Below are 21983 nucleotides of genomic sequence, written 5' to 3' on the forward strand. Positions count from 1 at the left end.
CACATTGTCCTCAACCAACTTTGATAAATTCCTGTTGCTTAAAAAGTCACATACACTCCCTGGCCACTTTATTAGGTACATCTAATCAATCTAATGCAGTCCAGTACGAAGCTTATAAAGGCCCGTTCGTGTTGATGCTCAGACATTATATTGAAATGTGTCTCTGATGTTGTTCCTCCCTCTTGTAAATGAAGGTGAAACATTAGAGACACCACAGGAAGCTACAACCAGAACCATAAACAGTAATAACTCTTCGACATGGCACATTTTTGAGAAGATCTGAGCACTTCTGGTGTTTCTACATGTTTACCGGCGGCTCGCCGCTGGGGGGCGCCCTCCTCCTTTGCTGTCGGACAGACGGAGGTCCTGTCCTCTGATGTAACGCTTAACCTGAACGTGCCGTATCATCAACACACTGGAGCACAAACACCGGACGCGACAGCCGGCTGTCGGGTGATGGAGCGCGGCGGTGACTTCCGTCCACAGCAGCGGGGCTGACAGACGCGCTCACCGGGGAATGAACGCTCCGTGCGGGCGTGCAGCAGGACGGACGGCGCGACTTCACGGCCCTGCTGTGTGGGAAAACGCAGTTTTAACTGACAGCGATGTTGCGTTCAGGCTTTCTGCAGCGTGGAAACCCAGCGGAATAACCGGGAGTGCCGACGAGCTGAGAGCTGCAGGTGAGTCGCTGTGTTGGTGACCTGATGGCGCCACCAATTAACTCTCAGATATCTCATTAATTAGGCAAATTGACACGATGCAAATGTTGATATATCCACCAGTATGCTTGGCAGTGTTTGGCTGGGCTGCAGTGGTCAGGTGGCATCCATCACTGCAGCTTTCCCAGCTGATCAATAGAGTCTGAATATCGGATTCTGCTCTCCTGAACGCTGCTGAAGACAATAATATTGTGTGTTTGATAGTGAGTCTCTCATATCATCCCAGGCCTTGAAACTGCTCAGTATGCATGGTAAATAAATGGATATATTTCAGTGTGCATGACTGGATTAACCTGTTAGTGAGTCCAGGGGCAACAATCATTGTTTTGGCCCCCACCTCCAGCCTTTGTGTACGCAGGTTCCCATCAGTGCTGCAGACCAAGGCCCCAGATTCACTCTGACAGCCTTATTTAGGAAGGTGTGCTGTGTGAGCACAATATAATCTGAAGTAATTCACCATCAGAAATACACTTCAACACCTCAACAAGACAAAACCACAACATGCACGACTCACCGTCCTTGATTTTGTCTTTAATTTGGAGCAAATTTCAAAGTAATCAAACCACCAACAAGCAGCTCTGCGAGGCTGTGCTCGTGCTAATGTTAGCATGCTAACATACTTGCAATGATAAAATTAACATGTTAATTTTAATCAGGTATTATATCAACCATGTTACTTTATCTCATTAAACTCTTACATTTAAGCTAAATGCTCATGTTAGCATGCTAACATGCTTCCAGTGATAATATTAAAGTGCTCATATTCAGCGGGTATGATGTTCGCCATCATACTTCAGAGTGTTAAGTTCTCACATTTAAGCTAAATGCTAATGTTAGCATGCTAACATACTTGCAATGATAATATTAACATGTTGATTTTAAGCAGGTGTTACATTTACCGTCTTACTTTAGCGTGTTAAACTCGCACATTTAAACTAAATGCTAATGTTAGCATGCTAACATGCTTGCAATGGTAATATTAATATGCTAATTTTAAGCAGGTGTTTTGTGTCTGGTTGATAATAATCCAGCTTTGTTTGTCGTTAGGAGCTGGTTTTCACCTGAGAACGAGTATTGCTCAGTAGATGAGGCGAGACTGTGATTGTTCAGTCTGGAAAACTCTAGAAAATAATGAAAAATCACCATAAAAGAGCAATAAAGGGCAAAGAACAGCAGCAGATATTCAGGTTTTAGAGGGTGGAAGCTGGTGCACTGTATTCAACTGTGCCTGTCCTCGCTACAATGTTCTGTACATCCTGCTAACAATGCCGGCATCTCCAAGGCTGCAGCTATTCTTAGACGCTGAAGGTGAAAACGCTAAAGAGGTGCCGTCGTGTGTGATCCTCACTTCGCCTCTAACTTATTTAGACGGATGCTGCACCGAAGCCAAAACTTTCTAGGAAGGACACTCTAAACCTGGAGAGAGTCTGTCGGCCTGTCATGGCGTCTGTGCACAGCAGCAGAAAAACACGTCGACTGATGCACGAAATAATCCTCCATGAAGTTTGATTAGTTCTGATCGTTTGCTTTATTTGGTGATTTCTTTCAACGGCATGTGCAGCTTTTTAATGTAATAAGAGTTTGCAACGTTTGTGCTGAACGCTAACATCAGCGTGCTAGCATGCTCACAGTGGCGATGCTAACATGCTGGTGTAACGTTTATCTTAGTCTATGCTAATGTTTGCTAATTACTGCTGAACAGAAAGTGCAGCTGAGGCTGATGGGAATCTCATTAGCTTTGCAGGTATTTGGTGATAAAGTCTTGGACACAGTATAATTTTGACCTGCTGGTGGCACTAGAGGCAAAGTCACTAAAATGATGAAGGTGCATCCTCAGAGGAACAGAAACATCAAAATGACATGAAATAGTCTGCATCACTGAGCAGCAGAGCGTGGCTAAAAATCTGTATCCCGCCGCTCTGCTATCACCAAACCATCAGCTCCACCTCAGAACGCACTGGTCCCATTTCCTCCCAGTTCAGGTCCAGCGTGCAGGTTTGAGTGTGTGTGGTGGGACTGAAAGAAGATGGAGCCTCACAGGATCTGATTATTAGGCCAAAATGATTAGGTTTGCTTTAATGAATGCTGTTAGGAAGTGGCCACCGCAGAAAGAATGAGTCATGGTATTGATTGCCGCCCCCTCCTTCAGTTGCTCCTTCTCCCTCACCTCCTCCCTGCCCTCCCCCCTCTCTCCGTCACATCTCTCCATCCATCCTTCCCCTCGAAACTCATGTTGTGACTTCATCTTTTCCTGCCATCTCCTCCTCACGTGGACATTTCTTTCCGCCTCATCTCCCAAAAGACACGGTTTGAGGGGAGCTGGCACGCAGCCAGGCCGGGCGCTGCATACCAATAACAACATGGCACTGGATGAGAGACGGGGAGGAGGAGGAGGAGGAGGACAGGGAGACGAGGAGCCGAGGAGGGGAGGAGGGGGTCTTGTCACGAGAAGCCACGTCATCGCAGTGTGTGGAGGCTATTTTTAGCAGGGTAAACAGAGGGATTCCAGCCCACTGATCGTGGCCTGCGTGGTGGGAGGCTGGAGACGCTCCGCGGTGCCGCTCTGGATGTGAATGAACGCCGCTCTTATTCAGCCCGTCTGCGTCCGCCGTCACAGCCAGAAACACTGCGCCACAAATAGACCAACGAGCTCCCGGTCTGCCGCCTCCTCCTCCTCCTCCTCCTCCTCCTCGCTCTGCTGCACATGCATGAACATACACACTGAGTCTTTCATGTGGAAATCTACAACATGCACACCGGCGACAACGGTGACCAGTAATCATGAGGCTCACACGAGAACATTAGAAATAGTCAAAATATTGCAAAGAAGCTTTTAGAGTCATCCGGTCAGTAAACACACCGTCATGGAATGTGATCCTACTCAGTACTGTAAACAGTATACAGAAGAAAACAGCAGCAAAGAAGCCATTTTCTGCATCACAGGTACTTAAAGTTACAATACCTGAAGTACATTTAGCTGATAATGCTTCTGTTTGAACGTTGGACTTGTATTTTTATGTTTTTATTCCCTGGAATTACTATTTTTAACTCAGCGAAGGCCTTGAATACTTGTTGCACCGCTGATGCAAACAGAACAAGCTGCATATAGAATCACATTGTCAGGGTTCCCAGGCAGATGGTGCCCTTCGCAGGAACGCTGCAAATATAGATCCATACCTGTGCGGCGTCCCAGCTGCTTCGGGCAGGGGGTGGGGGGGCGGCGGTGGGTCATGTGAGAACAAGGTCCTGAGAATCTAAAGCCGTCACGTTTGGCCACGTTTGCGGTGCTCGGTTTGAGCACTTCCTCTAATTAACAGTCGCCGGGCTTTGTGCAGATCCAGCGAAGCGTCGTGTCCTCATCAAATATTCAGACGCACACACGTATTCAGTGGACGAGCTTCAGCGCCCTGCGCACCTGATACCGAACCCAGAGCGTCACTGCGTTAGTTAAAGGGAATCTCTGTGCGTCTGATCCCTCACAGATCAGACTGACGGTCACGCCAGCAGCACCAGTGGAGCTTTGAGCTAAATACTAACAAGCTCAGAAAGACAAAGTTAACACACCATTAATTAAAATAGTTACACAAGAAAAGATGATCTTTTTTAATTGATGCTCAAATGCCAAAAAAGTTTGACAAATGCCCAACATGCATCTCAAAGTGACGTCTTCAGTTCAACAATCAAAAACCCCAAAAGCAAATCCTCTCGTCTGAGAAGCTGAAACAAGTGAAACTTTTGCATTTTTTCTTTAAATTTCCTTAAATAGTGAATCTACAAAGCATTCAGCTCTAATTGAAAAACAGCAGTTCCTCCAACATTGTTGAGATGTTTCCGTCTGGACCGGCAGGCCGACAGCAGCTAAAAACAGTTCTGTAATCTGTGTGTAATGATTTTGTGCGAGGGTGATACATCTCCCCTCAGCAGAAGCTCTCTCGCTTACAGTCAGACGTAATAAATGTTAGTAATCGAGAGCTGGACCTGGAGTCTGAATGGATGCTTAATCTCTGTGACAAATGAAAGTGGGTGAAAGGACCTGGTGTCGCTGCAGTCCACGTCACCCACGCTACGCTAGCCAGCCTCGAGTCCCTGGAGCCAGGCCAGACCGTAATGGTATTGACCCGAGGAGTGGATCTTCCCCCCTCTTATCTCTGGGCCATCAAATCTCTCAGCTCTATTAACAACAGTCTTCCTCTGCTGCGTTTGGACTGTTTGCCCCCCCCCCATGTGCAGGTATGTGTATGCATCAGATGTCACATCTAAAACCATCATCACCTCTTCCCCTCCGCTCATGTCAGTGTGAAGGTGAGGCTATAACTGGAGCTGGACTGATGGATGGTTGTTGAAAGAAAGGACGAAGCGCACCTGAACGCCTCCGGGCGGGTTGCAGTGACCGTAAGCTGTTTAAAACATGGACGTAGCCTCACGACGCCACCCACAGGTTTCTGGAGAGCCATTGTGAAGCTCAAAGTTTTAATATGGGGGTCTATGGGGATTGACTCACTTTTGGAGCTGCCTCGAGTGGCCATTGGAGGAACTGCAGTCGCCTATATGAACTTCACAGCGGCGTATTGTTTGTATGCAGAGGACACCGTCTGGTATTTGACTCTCCAGACGTCTCTGCAGAGAATCAGGCTTGTACTCAATGCTGACAAGGCAAAATGCGTTTTAGTCTCAAGAATCCGTAATCCAGGTCACACTTTGCTGAAGAGCTGACATAATCCAGTTTTATAAATACCTGTGCATTGGGCTCGTCAGCAGTCTCACTCTTATATCGGAATAAGGCGTTTTCTGGTTTTGGGGGACAGTCGACCGTCCTGTCTGTGCTCGGCTGTGGAGGCGTCCTTTGTTCTCGCGCTGCTCGCTCTGCCTAAACACAACTCTGCATTTCATTACAGGAGATAAATCATCATCATATCTCATCGCTGTGTGCGATGTGAACAGCAGGCTGGTCCTCAGTCGCAACAAGACGAGAACGACACTGTGTCATTTTTATTTCTACAGGCCTCCAGCACAAGCTGCCTCAGTGTAATCACAGCTCAGCAGAGCAGATCTCAGGTCTGTTTAAGTCTGCTTACACCATAAATCCACTTTAAATGGAAAGAATTACAGGGGATTTTAAAACTTGAATGTCTCATCGTTGGATGAAAGCTGGTTAATGAGAGTGTCTAATTAAATAAAGGTGACTGTGATGCTGTTACAGCTTGTTCTGCTGCCTTCAGGTGAGCAGGAAGGATCCGGGAAACTGCTGAAAGCCACAAATTTACATGTTAAAGTGTCCAAGAGTGGAATTATCCTAAAATCAGTCTGAACGCTCTTCAGCAATAAATGAGTGAATTTCTGTGCTCGTTCCTCGGATGTTTGTTCTGAAGCGAGTCGAAAACCTTCACCGACGCACAAACTAACCGTCGGGAACCGAGCGGCGATTAGCTGAGCTCGCCTCCCTCCTCAGACGGTGATGCATCGCCGCCATTTACCAGAACGCAGCAAAGCAGAGCAATTGGAAAAGCATCACAACTAACCCCACCACCATCACGCCGCTCTCAGCCATCACCCCCTCCGCCTCCACCACCGCCCTGAGCTAAAAATAGCCCCTCGTCTCTCATCACCCAGCCATCACATCAGGCCTGCGTTCGCTCTCATTCGCCGCCCTCGCCTCTTTTAATGGGACGTTTGATCACGTCAGCTGTGGGTGAACATGTCAAGGAAGAGACACTTCAGTCCAATTCAGTTTTTAAACAAGGGGAGGATTTCCTAACACACGGCCCTCAAACCGGACTGAGGAAGGACTGAGGAAGGAAACTGTTTCGAAACTTGACTTCTGCTCCATATGTGGTGTTACAGCAGTATGAGTGCAGTACTTTCATGGAGTGTTAGTACTCTGAATTCATGTTACTGTGCACGCCTCGCTCAGAAAACATTAGCAGCTGCTGATTGAGTCTCATGTCGGCTGTTTCTCATTCACAGGAAGAACAGCGGAAACATCCCTGGAGATGGACTGCAGGTCAGTGACAGCGTCTCAGCGTGGATCTGTGTGTGTGTGTGTGTGTGTGTGTGTGTGTGTGGGGGGGGGGGGGGGGGGGTTAGATCCATGTCTTTAGATAAAAGTACAATACAACAATATTACCTGCATTCAAAATCCTGCCTTGGCATCAGCAGCAAAATGCACTTAAAGCATCGACAGTAAAAGTACTTGTTATGCAGAAATATGTGTGACATCTGAGTCTGTGTGACGTTATTAGCCTGCATTGATGCATTTTACTGTTTGGCCCCTCCAGAGGGTCAGCAAATATATCTGAGGGGTCAGGAGATTTTTCATCGATATGAATTAATAGAATGAAACGACACAGAACGATCATGTAAGTGAAGGAACACCAACAGACACATAAAGGCTCCACACAATCCAAACCACGTCGGTGTTTCACCATCACCTGCACAAAAAGACCAAACGAAAGCAGGTCAGTAGTTCTGAGCCTGCTCTAAAACTAAAGATGAAGGTAAATACGGTCAAAACGAGAACGAGCAGGTTTGACTTCATCGAGCAAATTAGCCTGGAAACCACGAAAAGACGTCACAGATCTAAATGAGCTGTTTCAGTCTGATGGTGCTTTGAATGTAAAGGCTTAAAGATGATGGAAAGAAGAAAAAACACGTCTTTTCTCTAAAGTTTGCTTCTTATGTGAAATTTGACCTTTTGGAGCTTTAACGGTTATTTAGACCACCTGAGAGGTTTGCTCAGGTGGAGCGTAGACATCTGAATCATGACGTATGTCCTAAGAGGCCATTGGCCGAAGCAGAGAACGATCACCTGAAGCTTCACAGGGAGTTTCAGCTCGTTGTTTGTCTGTGCGGCTGCGACTTTACTGCTCTGGTTCACTTTCACTGCTCTCATGGTGTGGTTTTCAGCCACAGCGGGCGGCTGATTTCAGAGAAAAAGCTCTAAAAAATCCTCTGTACACCACCTGCTCAGCAGCAAACAGCAGACAGACGCAGTTAGAGTCAAGCTGGTGAACATAGTGCAGCATTTAGCGGCTAAAGAGGCAGAAATGTCCCTCAGGAGCTGGTGGAGACCAAAAACAGAGCTAAAGAGAGAATATTGGACTATACATTGGAAGGATGCTGTTCTGTGACTGTTAGATGTGTAAACAAGCAGCTGTTTTCTGTCAAGTTCAACATATCAACTTAAACTTATGTCGGTGTTGTGTTTACTGCAGGTTTAAGAACTCAGTTAAAGACTAAACTTATTGTTTATGTAGTGTTATGAAGTAAAATCTTAATCTGAAAAGTAACTAGTAACTACAGCAGTAAGATTAATGTAGTGGAGTACAAGAATGAAGCAGCTCAACATGGAAATGCTCAAGTGAAGTACAAATACCTCAATACTGTAGTTGAGGTGACATCGTGTGAACCCATTATAAGTAGCTTATGGTGGCTAATGTTAGCTCATGTTAGCTAACTTCAGGTTGATTTTGCTGTTTAACTGGCATCACTGAGTGTGTTCACTGGCTCTTGTGTGTACTTGTTCATGCGGTGGCTGATAAAGACAAACACGCTGCAAAAGCCCAAAACATTTCATCTTGGGGTTGCCATCGTTTCTGAAGCTGCAGCACGTTTCTCCTCATGGAAGTGTTTCAGCACATTCGTCCTCATCGGCCACTGTCACTTCAGCACTTGAGTAAACGACCTCTGAACCGTGTGACCTCAGCACGCGGCTGTGATCGTGAAATTAAACCTCAGCTGAAGTGATCCAACACATTCTGCAGCAGCCACAGTGACATCCTGACAAAATAGCGTCAGTAACCTGCAGCAGGCTGCTGCTGGACCTGAGGATGAGTAACAGCAGCGTCTGGTGAGGAAAGGTGTGTCTGACAAATTAACAGCTGTAGGAGTGGCAGATGTTCCCGTCGTGGAGCTGCATGCGTCGCAGGATTGTGGTGTTTACAGAGCAGGAGTTGATTCTGTTAGCGTGTGATCTGCTGATGCTCAGATAAAGTGTGTGTGTGTGTGTGTGTGTGTGTGTGTGTGTGTGTGTGTGCGTGCTGGGCGGAGTACCCATCAACAAGTCATTTCATTCTGAGGATGCACGTCCCTGCAGCTGGCAGATAAAACGAGAGGCTGAGGGCGAGCGGAGCGATGCACAAATCACAGAGCTCGCTCTCAGCCTCACTTCCTGTTTGTCGGTATGACAGCAGATTTAATCTCCTCGTGAGTTTGCCTTTTGTCATCTGTTGTGCTTAAATCTCTCGGGCTCGTCCGCGAGCACACGAGCCGGGTGTCGCGTGTGAAGCAGCAGTCAGACCCGCTCCTGTCGAACACGTCTGGCTGCAGGTGGGATATTTTTAACCTCAAACCCTCTGAGACGCGTCGGCTGGATGTAATTAAAGAGACGTTTATAAAGCAGAGTCATGTGAGTCACAGAGTTTATCCTCCGCTCACTCAGCGCACATCGGGTCGTTGGAGGGACCACAGAGCTTGTTGCCGTTCTGAAGGCCTGTTTGGATCAGTTTGACATTTTGGGGATTATGACACCACTCTGTCTCCAAAGAGCCAACAGGCTGTTAGCTTAGCATAAAGCCTGGAAACAGCTAGCTCTAAAGCTAATTCATGAACAGTTTCTCTATTGTGTTTAATCCATACGAAGACTAAAAAAGTGTAAAAGCAGCAGAAACTGGAAGCTTCTGTGGTTTTTGTGTGGATGAAACAAACAAGATAAAACATTAATGAGCTTAAGGTGGAGTTTGTTATCATTGGACCGAGCTAGGCTAGCAGTTTCCCCCTGTTTCCAGTCTTTATGCTAAGCTAACATGTCAGGGTGGTATTGAACTTCTCATCTAACTCAACAAGAAAACAAAAACCCTCTGGCCTCAGAGCGGCTTATTGTGTTTTCTAATCTCTGCTCTGTTTGTAAAACACAAGCAAAATGTTTTTTGTTTTGTATAAATTCACATAGTGCCTTTATAAAAGGTCGTTTCTGGCCTCCGTCTTTGGATCAGGAAAAGTTTCTTTAAGACTCTGAAAATATGTTAAAAACGGTGTTGATGTTTTGAACTGCTGGGTGTTTATTTTCTTCTGAATCGGATGTTTTGCTCTGTGACTGCAGTCAAATCTTAAAGCATTAGAGGCACAAACACGTTTATTAGCAGCCACCGATCACTTGAACGCAGACTTTGATTTGCTTTTCTTTGCTCTTCAATTTTGCATTTTAAATTGCTGTGTTGACACCAGATGTGAAGCGTGCAATTTAAATCATTGAAGTGTAGAAAAGCTGCAGCGGGATCCACATGTAAATGTCGACGGCAGCCGCAGAGGAACCGGAGCGCCGTCACAGCTACTGTCCGCGTGAAGAGCGCGCGCACTTTCCCTCATTCGCTGATTTGTTAGTCAAAAGCAGAGACCTGCGCTCGCGCCGCTCGGCCGGCTCATTGAAATTCTGTGGACAGCGCAGGTGAGACAAACACACAGCAGGAAAGGCAGGACGGTCACGACACCCTGCAAATAGATGCATAATCATCGGAGCAGGTGATCCGCCTCTGGCAGCGCAGATAAAATGATTCATGCACGTGTTGTGCACGTCGTCCAGGCCGAGCGTCACATTTCAAAAGAAGCACACGTGAGTGAAGCCGCTCGGGTTTGAGTGCACGTCAGCGGCGCCTCGCTCGTTTCGCTGGACACGTCAGTTAAATTCGGTTTTATCATGTTATTGATCATTGAACGACAGTCGAGCTGCAACAGCCAATCGATTAGTTCGAATTATTTTTCCAGATGTTTGATGAAAAATGAATGCCATATTTTTTATTGAATGTGGGTCAAATAGACAATAAAGATGTGAATTAACAAGAGAAATAAAGTAAGAGGAGAATAAAATGTTCAACTCTTCATTATATGACATTGAACATACACTGGTCTGGTTTGCATTCAGTCTTAAGGAGGTTAAAATTAATGGAAATTTAGGAGATTGACAGTAAAACTAAAAGAAGCAAAGCTGTTTTTAAATGTAGTTATGAGTTTTCTAACTGAACACAAATTCCTGCACATCTGTCCAAAACTTCCTGGATGAGCTGCAACCATGAAACAGGTGGAGAGCCGAGCGTCAGAGAGCGATGTGCACTGAGGAGGCAGTCGGTCCGGGGGGCTGCATCACAACAAACTCCACCAATCGGGCCTCAGCCTCATGCGTCTCCATGGTAACAGAGCCTCCTCAGCACCCAGGAGGTGGAGACAGCGAGGAGGGGGAAAGGGAAAACAGAGCAGGGGTGGATGGAGGGGAGAGGTGGAGGGGAGAGAGAGGATCGATACCTGCTCTTATTTTGCAGCGAGGATTTAAAAAGCGAGGCTCCGGCCCGATCGGGGGGGCGAGCCGGGCGAGGAGTGGCCGACAGCAGCGAGCGCAGGGATGGGGTGGAAGGATGCCTGGGCTGCTGGTCTCTCTGGGACCAGGATCTGCAGTGGCCCCTAAGCCTCTGCTCAGCTGGGCGGCTGTGGTGTTTCCTGCTGTGAGGTAAACATCTGCCTTCTTCCACTCTCACATGTGGAAAACTGCGTTCAGCGGCGGCTTCCCTCTGAGCGGCACTGGTAGGAAAACACTGGTAGATCAGATGATGGCAACATGGACGCCTGCCTGCTGGACTGCTCTCAGAGTCCAGGCTGGTGGAGACGGAGGATCTGCAGGTGGCTGCTGTTACAGGCGGCTCTGTAATTTGAACGTGACAAGCGATGGCTTCACGTCTGAGGATTTATCCGTGTGACTGCTTTGGTGAGGAAATGTCTTCCTGTGTGCCACATGTTTAATGATCACGCTGGGCGCTTGTGATGTGCTGCACGTTCAGGGAGTTCTTCATCTCCAGTAGAGCACGCTGATGGGAGGAAGCTGTGAACATCAGCCAGTATAGGAGGCAATGCTCGGCACAGAAAGACGTGAAATAACATTTGATTATGGCTTATTTTGTGTTGAGTGTTCAGTTCAGTCTCAGCTGCTCATGATCAGGACTTGAAGCTTTACTGTATTCTGCAGAAACCATCCTGTTTGTCATCCTCGGCCGGCCTGTGTGCAGACGTCATCTGACTCGCTGACAATCCAGCGTGTTTGTTCAGACGTGAAGATTTCTGGCTGTGTTTTGAGTCCATGTGTGTGTTATTGTTACTATCAAAAGCAGAGACAGATCCCGTCAGGGGATCTTGTTAGCGCAGCACGACTCGTGCTCTTCTAACCGCTGAAGAAAGGGATCAGATGCATCCTGGTGCATCACACTGTGATGTGTAACCGAAAGAGACAAGAAGCTTTGGACTCGTGCTCTTAAACTTGCTGGTGCTTGTCAGATTACAGCGTGACTGATACATATGGTTCATAAATACATATATGTACTTCTAGCAGGTGTCCTTGTGATCGTGGTAATTCGTTGGATGTGCATTCTGCCAACAAGTTCTGAGGAATTTAATTTTGATTTTCATGGATTAAACATTGAACAAGGACTTAGAAAACCTCACATCTAGATGGGTTTCCATGCCAGGTCATTGTGAGATGCTATGAGGAGATCAACAAGGGGATCTGGTTTTGTGCCTTAAACTGCGTAAGTCAGCTAAAAAACAGTTAGCATGTTGTAATTTTTGAGTTTCGGGTGAGGAAGAAACAGGTCGCACTGTTTCTGCACATCAGTGCTGTTAAATCCAGAAATGAATCAGGTTGTTTGATCAGTGCTTCGCTGATCAGTTTGACATGAGCCACCTTTGTGTAGCATTACTGCTCCGAGCTGCCCGGCATTCCCTGCGTCGTGTCGGCTGCAGTTAGCCAATGTTTTTGTGTGTAGTTTAATCAGCTTTGGAAATGTGTCACATGTGTCTTTGCCTCTGAGAAGTAATTTTACTGGTTCCCACTAAGTTTCTTTATTTAGATAGTGATAGCGTTATGTAAGCTCTCATGGCGTTATGCTAGCTGCACACATAAGCTCCATTGTTTGTGAACAGAAATGACTGTTTAGCTAGATTAAGATAATACTTGACACAGCACGTGTCGTGAGTATCAATGTCCTTGTAGTGAAAATAAGTATTCTAATCAATATTTTATAAATTTTTATTAACACGACGACTACTCTTTCTATTTCCAAACTTTCACTCTGATTCCCTCCCACTGCTCTCATAATGCTGTTTCCAGTGTTAGCATGCAGCAGACAAACACAACTAGCGACCTGCTAGTGAACACAGTGGAGCGCTTAGCAGCTAAACACTCAGCTGGTGGAGACGAACAACAGAGTTAAACACAGAGTGAATGTTGGATTTGTTTCAGCAGATGGCCACAAAAACGACCCCAAAGTTATTGAGTTATTGCAGGTTTAAAACCTGAGCGTTGACCTGACTCACTGTGATTTTAATAGAATAATGAATAAGTTTTGCGTCTGTGCAGTTCATAGATCTTATTTGCAGTTTTCTCGAGCTGCAGAGGTTGGCGGCCTCAGCGCTTTCCATTTTACAAACATCCACAGTCTGTCTTGTAGCTGCGACAGGGTTTGAGTTCAGCGTGAACGGCAGGCTGGGCGCGCTGTTCGGGGCCTCGGCTGAGCAGAGAGTCGGCCCCTGGGAACAAGGCCCTGGCAGGTGTTGCTGGGTGTAATGGGCTGTTTCCCTCCGAGTCGGTTGCCTCAGTGGAAAATTTGGTGCAATTTAGCTGCAGGCCCTCTCAGTCTGCCATCACGCGGGGCTTTGATGGAGGGCAGCTGGCAGCCGGTCACCCTCTTAGTGGTGCCGATGAGACATTTACTTTCTCCGCAGAGGCGTTGTGGACACTGACTGATTTTCAGCTGAAAGCTCAATTAGGAGGCTTTTATGTTCAACAGGACGCTAAAGGACTGTGTCGAAGTTTCTCAGTGTCTGCACGAAGACAATCGTCTGTTGTTTTTTGTTGGCCATTGTGAAAATGTTTTCACACCACTTTGAGCCACCCGGCAGTGCTCAGAGTTTCGATTTCTAAAGAGGCCAATCTTCCTTTATGATTGGCTCCATGTTTCCTCCTAATGCCATAATGGGAGGTGCAAACTCCATCAGTTAAATGGATTAGGGTGGGCAGAGGTACACAGGGAAGGCAAAAAGCTAATTTCCTACGTGCTGTGGTCTGGTGGCTCTGTTGGAAATTGGCCATAAGCCCAAGGGAACTTTGTTTAGGTTCGAACCCAAAGTAATTAGAGGGAATGAAGCCATATTCCAAAGAGATATTAAAGGATGCTGAGCATAAAGCATTACATCACACCGTACTTCCTGTTATTCTCTTTGTAATGTAATTGAAGTATGTGGTCTTCTGCCAGTTTTTTAATGCTGTAGTTTCAGGGATAAGTGCTCAGTTTATTAGTCAGACTGGAGTAAAGCTGATTGTGGCTGATGCAATATGAATGTACTGAAATACACACACACACACACACACACACACACACACACACAAACTTTTTAAAGTGCAAGACCAAGCGGAGATTTGCTCAGGTAATATACTGAATACTGAACTTAATCAATGACGTTTTATCTCTGGAAACCTTCATTAACTGAATTTTTTGCCACTAGTTGTTATGATAAGCTTCGTAGCAAACAGTCCTTTATTTACACGCTGCCAAGTCCTGGACGGTAATGTAGCATCTGGGGCTGCAACTAACCATGACTGTCAGTATTGATTAGTTTGCCAGTTACTTCACTGAGAAACAGTCCAGAACCCAAAGATTCATTAAAGATGAGCTCTGAAAACGTCCTCGCTGTCGTCCTCTGTAGTTCATCCTTCAGTCCACGCTGATCCTTTTCTATGAATGCAGGCTGCTGCTGATGTGCTGACTCATAGCTGATGGAGGCAAAAAGAAAACAAAAGGCTCGGTCTTCATCCGTGTCTCCGTCTCTCTGTCTGTGTCACTTTTCATCTGTCTCTGTCTCACATTTTGCTTGATGGGGATCGCTGTGTCTCTATATATAGCTGTTCTTCAGTCGGTCAAGTCATTCTTCACAGGAGTCGGTGAGAAATGCCTCCATGTCCCTGCTGTAAGCGTGTCAGAGCACAAACCCCTTCACGCAGTAAATAAGGTCGTGCTTTACGGCCTCTGGAGAGCAGCCGGGAGTCCGATCTTCGTTCACGGTCGATACAGATTACTGCAGTTTTAATACCTGCCGCTGCTGTGTTGCTTATCGTGTGCGTCAGGGGAATTAGAGTTGGAGAATATTTCATGTAGGAAGCTGCACTGAACGACGGTAACAGCCACAGGTTAAATCATAGATCCAAACTAAGGCCGATTTAACAGTCAGGTCTGCTAGCATTAAATGCTGTTTAGCTCGTCAACAGTTTACGATATATTCAGAAAAACTGGAATGTTTTCGGGTTGAACGTCCATTCCTGTGGAACGTTTTGAGGGAATTTCCTCAAATTCGTCCACACGGACCGAAGGATTGAACAGGTGATCGTCGCAAATGCAGTTCATCCTGAGGGGAACGTTTGAACCAAGTTTCACCACAGTCTGCCCAACAATTGTTGAGACATTAAAGCCAGAAATATCAACCTCATGGTGGCGCCAGAAGAACCGAACTCATCATCTGGGGAACATGAAATATGGCAATAAATGCAGAAGTTAAGAGTTATTTCAGTCTAGATCCAAACTGTGGTCAAACGCCTCGAGCATCGCTGAAACTTAACGTTCAGGTTTTAAAATAAACGTTAAAACGCTGATGAAGCTGCGTGTTGTTGGTGAAGATCCTCCGGCCTGCTCTCACTGTAACTCTGCACCTCCTGACCTCCACGGTTCATCTGCTGCTGCAGCTTGACGGACGTGCATCGCCTAATCATGCACAGATGGACAGACTGTGGGACACAACCTGCACACACACACACACACACACACACACACACACACACACACACACGCACACTCACCACTTTTCATTTGACATTTCAGCTCCTCCTCTCCTCTCTATCAGATTTACAGCCGTTCTTAATCTGTCTAAGATTAAGTAGCCTTTGTCATGTGACTCCTGAGCTCGCCGCTGTCTGTGTGCTCGTGCGCGACTGTTTCCTCAGCGGCCTCACCGTCGTCGCACGCCGTCACTGGATGGACGGCGGCTGATTCTTTACGGGGCGAGCGAGCCTGAGCCGCAAAGCACAAAGATCTGAGGATCAGCGGATGAAGTGTTCAAAGCCTGAACAGAAAAATTCGAAGCTGATGAGCAAACAGCTTCGTATGTTTTGTTGCTCTTGTCCCAGAATAAGCAGATATCTAAAAAAATCAACGGAGCTGATGAGCTCACACATTAAATGTACTGTCTCTGTGCTGCTTTCAGTTGAGTTTATGTTAATGAAGTTATCTCATGTTGTATTCAGTGGAATCGGCGTCGTCAGTCTGCTTTCCACGAGTCCTTTTGTTGGATTTAAAGGCCACAACTTGGCTGAATCTCCAGTGTGTAGACACAGTTGGGATTTAGGTTGCTGGGGGATTTCGGGGATGTTGCTAGGTCAGTGGATTACCTTGTAATAGATCTGTAGGAGGGCCGGAGGACACACACAGGATGTGTTGGCTTGTGCGGGGGGGTTTAATCCCTGAGACAAACATGCTAACTCCTCCTCTGCTTTGTAAGTAACGCTGGAAGCTAAAATCTGCTTTTTCTTGTCCTTCTGTCCTCTGAAGGTCCGTCTGCTCTCCTCCTTCAGGTGTGAATAACGATGACTCCCATCCTCGCCGTTTGAACATGCTGCTCGGGTAGCGAAGCCGACCGAGAGGAGCGACGACCCTCTGACGCCCCTTCCCCTCTGGACACACACACACACACACACACTGAGTCGGCCCAATTCAAGCACAGCCATGCTGATCAAGGAGTATCGCATCCCCATGCCGATGAGCGTGGAGGAGTACCGCATCGCTCAGCTCTACATGATCCAGGTGAGTGATTCTCACACAACGCACAGATACTGACAACGCTCTTCATAGACCTCAGATTCAAGGATTAGCCGCAAATCTGGAGCATTTCCTCCAATACGGCCGATGATTCGTGTGGTGTGCTGACGTGAGTTCAGGTCTGTGTGTGGAGGAGGTGGAGGAGGTGGAGGTCAGGAGTTTAAAGTGTCACCGTGTCACAATGTACCCGAGCAAGAGCGCCGAAGAACATTTTCAGAGGGTCACGGGGGCGAGTGTAGCGCTGCAGACCAGATGGTGCTCCATATGCCCGCGGATTGTGTTTCATTTAATAATTCTGAGCAAATACACACGTATGCACACACAGAAGTATGTTTGGTGCATGAATGCAGCCTCTGTGTTTCACTCAAATTAGACATAAATTAGGAAAAAGAACTTAACTTTAGCCAAATTGACTGTAAATAAGAGCTGACTTTGTTCTCATGTGCAGATTATTACAAAGCGATGGATTGGCAGGACTTTACAGCGTCAGTGTTTAGTGCTAAAGAGCAAATATCAACATGCTAACATGCTAAACTAAAATGGTAATGCAGGCTAAGCACTGTTTAGCCTGTTGTTAGCATTATCACTGTGAGCATGTTAGCATGCTAATGTTGGAAGTTAGCTCAAAGCAGCGTTCAGCTTCACAGAGCTGCTACCAGCCGTTCACCACTTACAGATTAAAAAACTGATGTCGTGTGCAGGCGAACCAGACAAAAGAAGATTAATTGCCACCTTAAAAAAAGGATAAACAAAGACAGGTGCGTGACACCTGTCGTCCTGTCGCCCTGTGTCTCACCGTACTTGCAGTTGCTGTTTTTAGGAAAGATGGAAATATTATTTAACGTCATTTTAATCAGCTTTAAGGTTCATTGTTGACTTCGTGAACAGTAGTTTGATATTATAACATTTATAAAGTAAATGATTGGTGGTTAAATCTTTCATATTCATCACTCATGTACGTGGGGGTGGACACAATAACGTGAACAGCCTTACGTTACAGTAGAGCTTAGTATTGAATTCATTTTTCTCTCATTGATAATGCAGCATTTTTTGTATTCTACCATTATTATGGTATTTTTATGTTATTTGTTAGATGATATTCATATATTTAAATACAGCCAAAAGCATTTTTCAGCTTTGACAGCCTCTGACTTTGTGGTAAAATGGATGAAGTCTGCACATGTGGACCCAGCAATGATCATCATACACAGATGATGAGACGCGGCAGAGACAAATAGGACAGGAAGATAAAAAAAGGTCTTCAGCGTCACAGTTGAGCGCTGGTTGCCGTGGTAACCGGTGACATCAGCTGCAGCATGGCGGCGGCTGCCATCATTTGTTTGTGATACGGGCGAGAGACGGAGAGAGTGGGGGGGGGGGCAGACGTGATGGTGCAGTCGGCGTTACCATGACAACGTTATGTCTGGCTCCAAATACAGGATGGGAGGGATGGACACAATAATGTGAACACCCTCAGGTTCTGACAGAGTTCTCCGCCAGAGCAAAGATTTATTGAACGTCACACATCAATGAGCCACAGTGTTCCTCCTTCATTAGCATGAACACACACTTTATTTTGAGTCCCCCCCCCCACACACACACACACACTCTCACTGGAGTAACAAATGTGTATTAATCCGCCACTGAAAGTAGTCCCCCTACAAACGCAATATTTCTTCCTGTTTGGAGAGCCTTTGCTGAAACGTGCAGTGCTCAGCTGTTTCAGGAAATTCACGTTTAAATAATGAAAGTTAATGTCTGAGCTTGAGGTTCAGTGTGTCGTGCTCACCATCTTAGTTCAGGGCGTTAGCATGCTAAAATGTGCTAATTAGCACTAAACACAAAGCACAGCTGAGGCTGACGCGAGTGTCGTTAATCACATCAAAAGCGTGACCTGATGGAGGGAAAGTCAGACGGTTTCTGTGAATGATGGGTGTCAAACTTTGTGTCCATGGATCCAGCAGTCGATGAGGTATTTCAGTCCGGCTTTTCGCAGCTGGTAACAAGCGATGGGTCGACTTTTGATGGACACTAATGAGGGAAACGTTTCCTGTTCTTGCACATTTTTACACTTTGTTATAATTTCGGCCACTTGTTGTCTCAGCTCGTGAGTTCTCAGTGCAGATTTGCTTCGTTTAACAAATGACCTGACAGTTTGATACATTGCGTTGTCTGTCGCCGTTTTCATACCGAAAGCGAGCGCAGGATGTGAAAAATGGGGGGCTAAAGGAGGGGGAGTATGAAGAGTCTGAGCAGCCAGCGATAACGTTTGATGCATGAGGCTCTGTTGCTCCTGCGGGCCTGAGGAGGGGACTTGTGTACCCCTGCTTTATGCTAACCTTGCGCTGTCACATAAATTATTCAGAGACAGCTCAGCCTGGCAGAAACGAGACCCTCAGCAAAGGCAGACCCATTATGATTCCAGCCAGCGTCTGACGAGCTGGTCGCGCTTCTCACATCGTACACGATCTGTTTTCCTTCACATCTTCTGCTCGGCTTTCTTTTCAAGTCCCATCTTTCCTCACGTACAGGTAGACGCTCTCAGCTTCGCCCACGTGTCGCAGCTTTTTAGTGACGCTTTCAAGGGCCCTTGGACTTAAAGGTTGCTCTTGAATTTCCTGCTTCCTCAGAAGACTCCTGGAAAGAACAGTTCAGTTCACACTTGAATTAATATAAATTCATTATTCATTTAGTGGTGGTAACTCTCTTCTTTATAAATGATACTTTATACGTTTGCCTGTGCACATATTTCACGTTTTTCACGTTCAGCTGACCTGCTGCACGCTGACTTACAGACTGTCGTGGTTACAGCAACAATTAATTAGAGTTAATTAGTGTGTCGTGTTCTCATTGAACTCGCTCAGATTTCCTTTCCTCAGCAGCATATTTTCCTTGAAGCTGCAGTTCCTCATTTGCCGTCGTGATAAAAACTCTTTTTCATCTTTTTCAGTCTTTGACGTCGACTCGACCTTCTGTAGCTGTGCTGATTAGAGCTAATCAGCACGTTAGCATGCTAACACTCCAAATATCTGCTAAACATCAGCACTGTCACCGTAAGCATGCTTACACGCTGATGTTAGCATTTAGCTCGTAGCACCTCAGCGCAGCCTCGTTGTGTGTGTTTGTCTCATTTTGCTGACGGCCAGCAGCAGCACACACACCTCAGCAGCAGACGCAGCGTCCTCGGTTTAGAGGAGCTTCACTGTCGTTGCACCTGACAGTTGTTCTGGTAAAGCAGCAGAGAGGGAGGTGAAGGTTGTGTTAGCATCAGGCGGATGTCTGAACCCTGCTGGCTGCTGCACAGGTCACTTCTATATTTAGCTTTAGATCTTCAGCCTGTTTGGACTCTTTCGTGTGGTCAGTATCCACAAACGTCCTCACGGGGAAGTGCGGTGTGGTCGACACTTAAGCTCCAAGATGTGTGTCATTAGTACAGATCTTCTTCTGTCTTTCTACTCTGCTGCAACAGAGGGGACGCGGACTCGAGGAGGGTAATTTAAGGCCTTTAGCTCCTCACCTAAATTACATTACCTGCTAGATTACAGCAATTTTCCAGCTGTTTGCCTCTTCTGACCTTCATTACTGATACCACCTCCCCGAAGTCTTCAGGAGGCAGAGCGCCGTGTTCAATCTGAGCTCTCCTTGTTGACCCCCAGCGCCCCACTCTTGCTGTTAATAATGATCACGGTGATTTGTATTCACGCAGCGCTCTTTCTCGACCCGCAGCGCGTTACCGTGGAAGGAATGAAATAGCTTTTCAATCATCGGTTTGAAACCAGAATACAGTGTCCGTGGTGTGCTCGTCTGACGTGACTCAGCAGGAAGATGAAGGCGTCGTAGCCGATGCAAACGCAGATTTAAGGTTTGATTTAAAGTGTCAGGTCATTTATATCTGGAGCACCAGTTTGCATCCAAAGTGTTGATGGATGTGATGTTGGGCCAACGTGGGGCTGAAACATCCAGCAGACACACCTGTTCAGTGATTATGGGCACCTGAAAGTACCTGCTCCATCACCTGTGTATTGGCATCAAGGCTGCTTAAAGTGAGTACTGGCCTGGGACCCCAGAGGCCTCAAAGACCCCAGGTTCACTCTGTGGTAATAAACGGGGATACACTGATCGTAAATTTGGGAAAAAGAGGCCATTAATGTCAGATCAGTACTTTGGGAGGCACCCTGAGCTGAGGCTCTGTGATCAGCTCCTGGAGAAACAGCTGCTAGCCGCCATCGCTAAGCTACGATAGCACAGTAGAACTGAGAGTAAATCCATGCATATATAAGTATTTTAAAGAAAGAAGAAAAATGCAGAAGAAAGTGTTTTTAATCTGAGTGAAGTATATTTCTGTGTGTATTTTAAGAAAACGCGATGCTAAGAAGCGCTAATAGTGCAGCAGTTTAGAAAACACTTGTATGTTTTTCTTTTAATTACACGATCATTTATATGAAAAACACATCAACCAGTAATAGAGTATATAAAACGCAGGAAATGGCTTTCGCCTTGACTCCACTGTGTCCTCCATCACTGCCAAATCCCAACCTACACCTGTGAAATCATACAACACAGTGCAACATAATGCTGTCTCAGTGTATCACCTCCCTCCGCCCTGTCATCTGTCTGCCGCCTTGCAGAAGAAGAGCAGAGAGGAGAGCTGTGGCGAGGGCAGCGGGGTGGAGATCCTGGAGAACAAGCCTTACGAGGACGGGCCCGGGGGCTCGGGTCAGTACACACATAAGGTCTACCACATCGGCAAACACATCCCGTCCTGGTTCTGTGCCATTCTGCCTCAAGCTGCCCTGCGAGTGGAGGAGGAGTCCTGGAACGCCTACCCGTACACCCGAACCCGGTGAGACACGATTAGAAGGAGAGCGATTCGTCACACGGATGTTTAAGACGATGAACGGGTTTTATGGAGATGATGCACGATTGCTCAGACGGTGAAAAAACGTTTGCTCCGTGGTCACAGTTAAGCCTACACGAGGTGATTTCAGGCGTTAGCTGAAGTCCAAAGACCGAACTTTTAGTCATAAAACGTAAATGGTTTTTATCGTACGGCTCCTCGATTCATAAATTTGACAAATGAAATTCGCTGCATATCGCTGATGGAGCTGTTTTTTTATTTGGAACAATTTCAGCTGAATAATCACATATTCATTTACTGAACAAGCTGAAACCGACTTTGTGCCAAGTTTCTACGTCCTGCAGATAACTTCATTTCTCTACTCGGCCAGTCGAGCAGTTCTTTCAGAACAGCGAGTTTTTATGTGCTTGGCACCAATTCTCATTTCTCATAGATTAGATTTGCAGGACTTTACTTAAGCTTTGCAGCCCCTCCATTCGGTCTCAGCTAAAAACACTCACTTTAGCT

The 21983-nt window shown here is 46.4% G+C and overlaps 1 protein-coding gene across 2 annotated transcripts in view; it reads left to right on the forward strand.

Annotated features, from left to right (window-relative positions):
• The first annotated feature begins 430 nt into the window (after nucleotides 1-430).
• pitpnm2 (phosphatidylinositol transfer protein, membrane-associated 2) overlaps nucleotides 431-21983 on the forward strand; it is a 40663-nt gene continuing 19110 nt past the window's right edge. For both annotated transcript variants that reach the window (XM_076758534.1, XM_076758532.1), the window contains exons 1-4: nucleotides 431-680; nucleotides 6684-6720; nucleotides 16375-16603; nucleotides 21247-21461. In XM_076758534.1, the coding sequence (XP_076614649.1) occupies nucleotides 16526-16603; nucleotides 21247-21461 (293 nt within the window). In that variant the 5' untranslated portion in view covers nucleotides 431-680; nucleotides 6684-6720; nucleotides 16375-16525. The remainder of the gene's footprint in view (nucleotides 681-6683; nucleotides 6721-16374; nucleotides 16604-21246; nucleotides 21462-21983) is intronic.

The sequence above is a fragment of the Chaetodon auriga genome, chromosome 19 (assembly GCF_051107435.1).
Source record: "Chaetodon auriga isolate fChaAug3 chromosome 19, fChaAug3.hap1, whole genome shotgun sequence".
Taxonomy (NCBI): Eukaryota; Metazoa; Chordata; class Actinopteri; order Chaetodontiformes; family Chaetodontidae; genus Chaetodon; species Chaetodon auriga.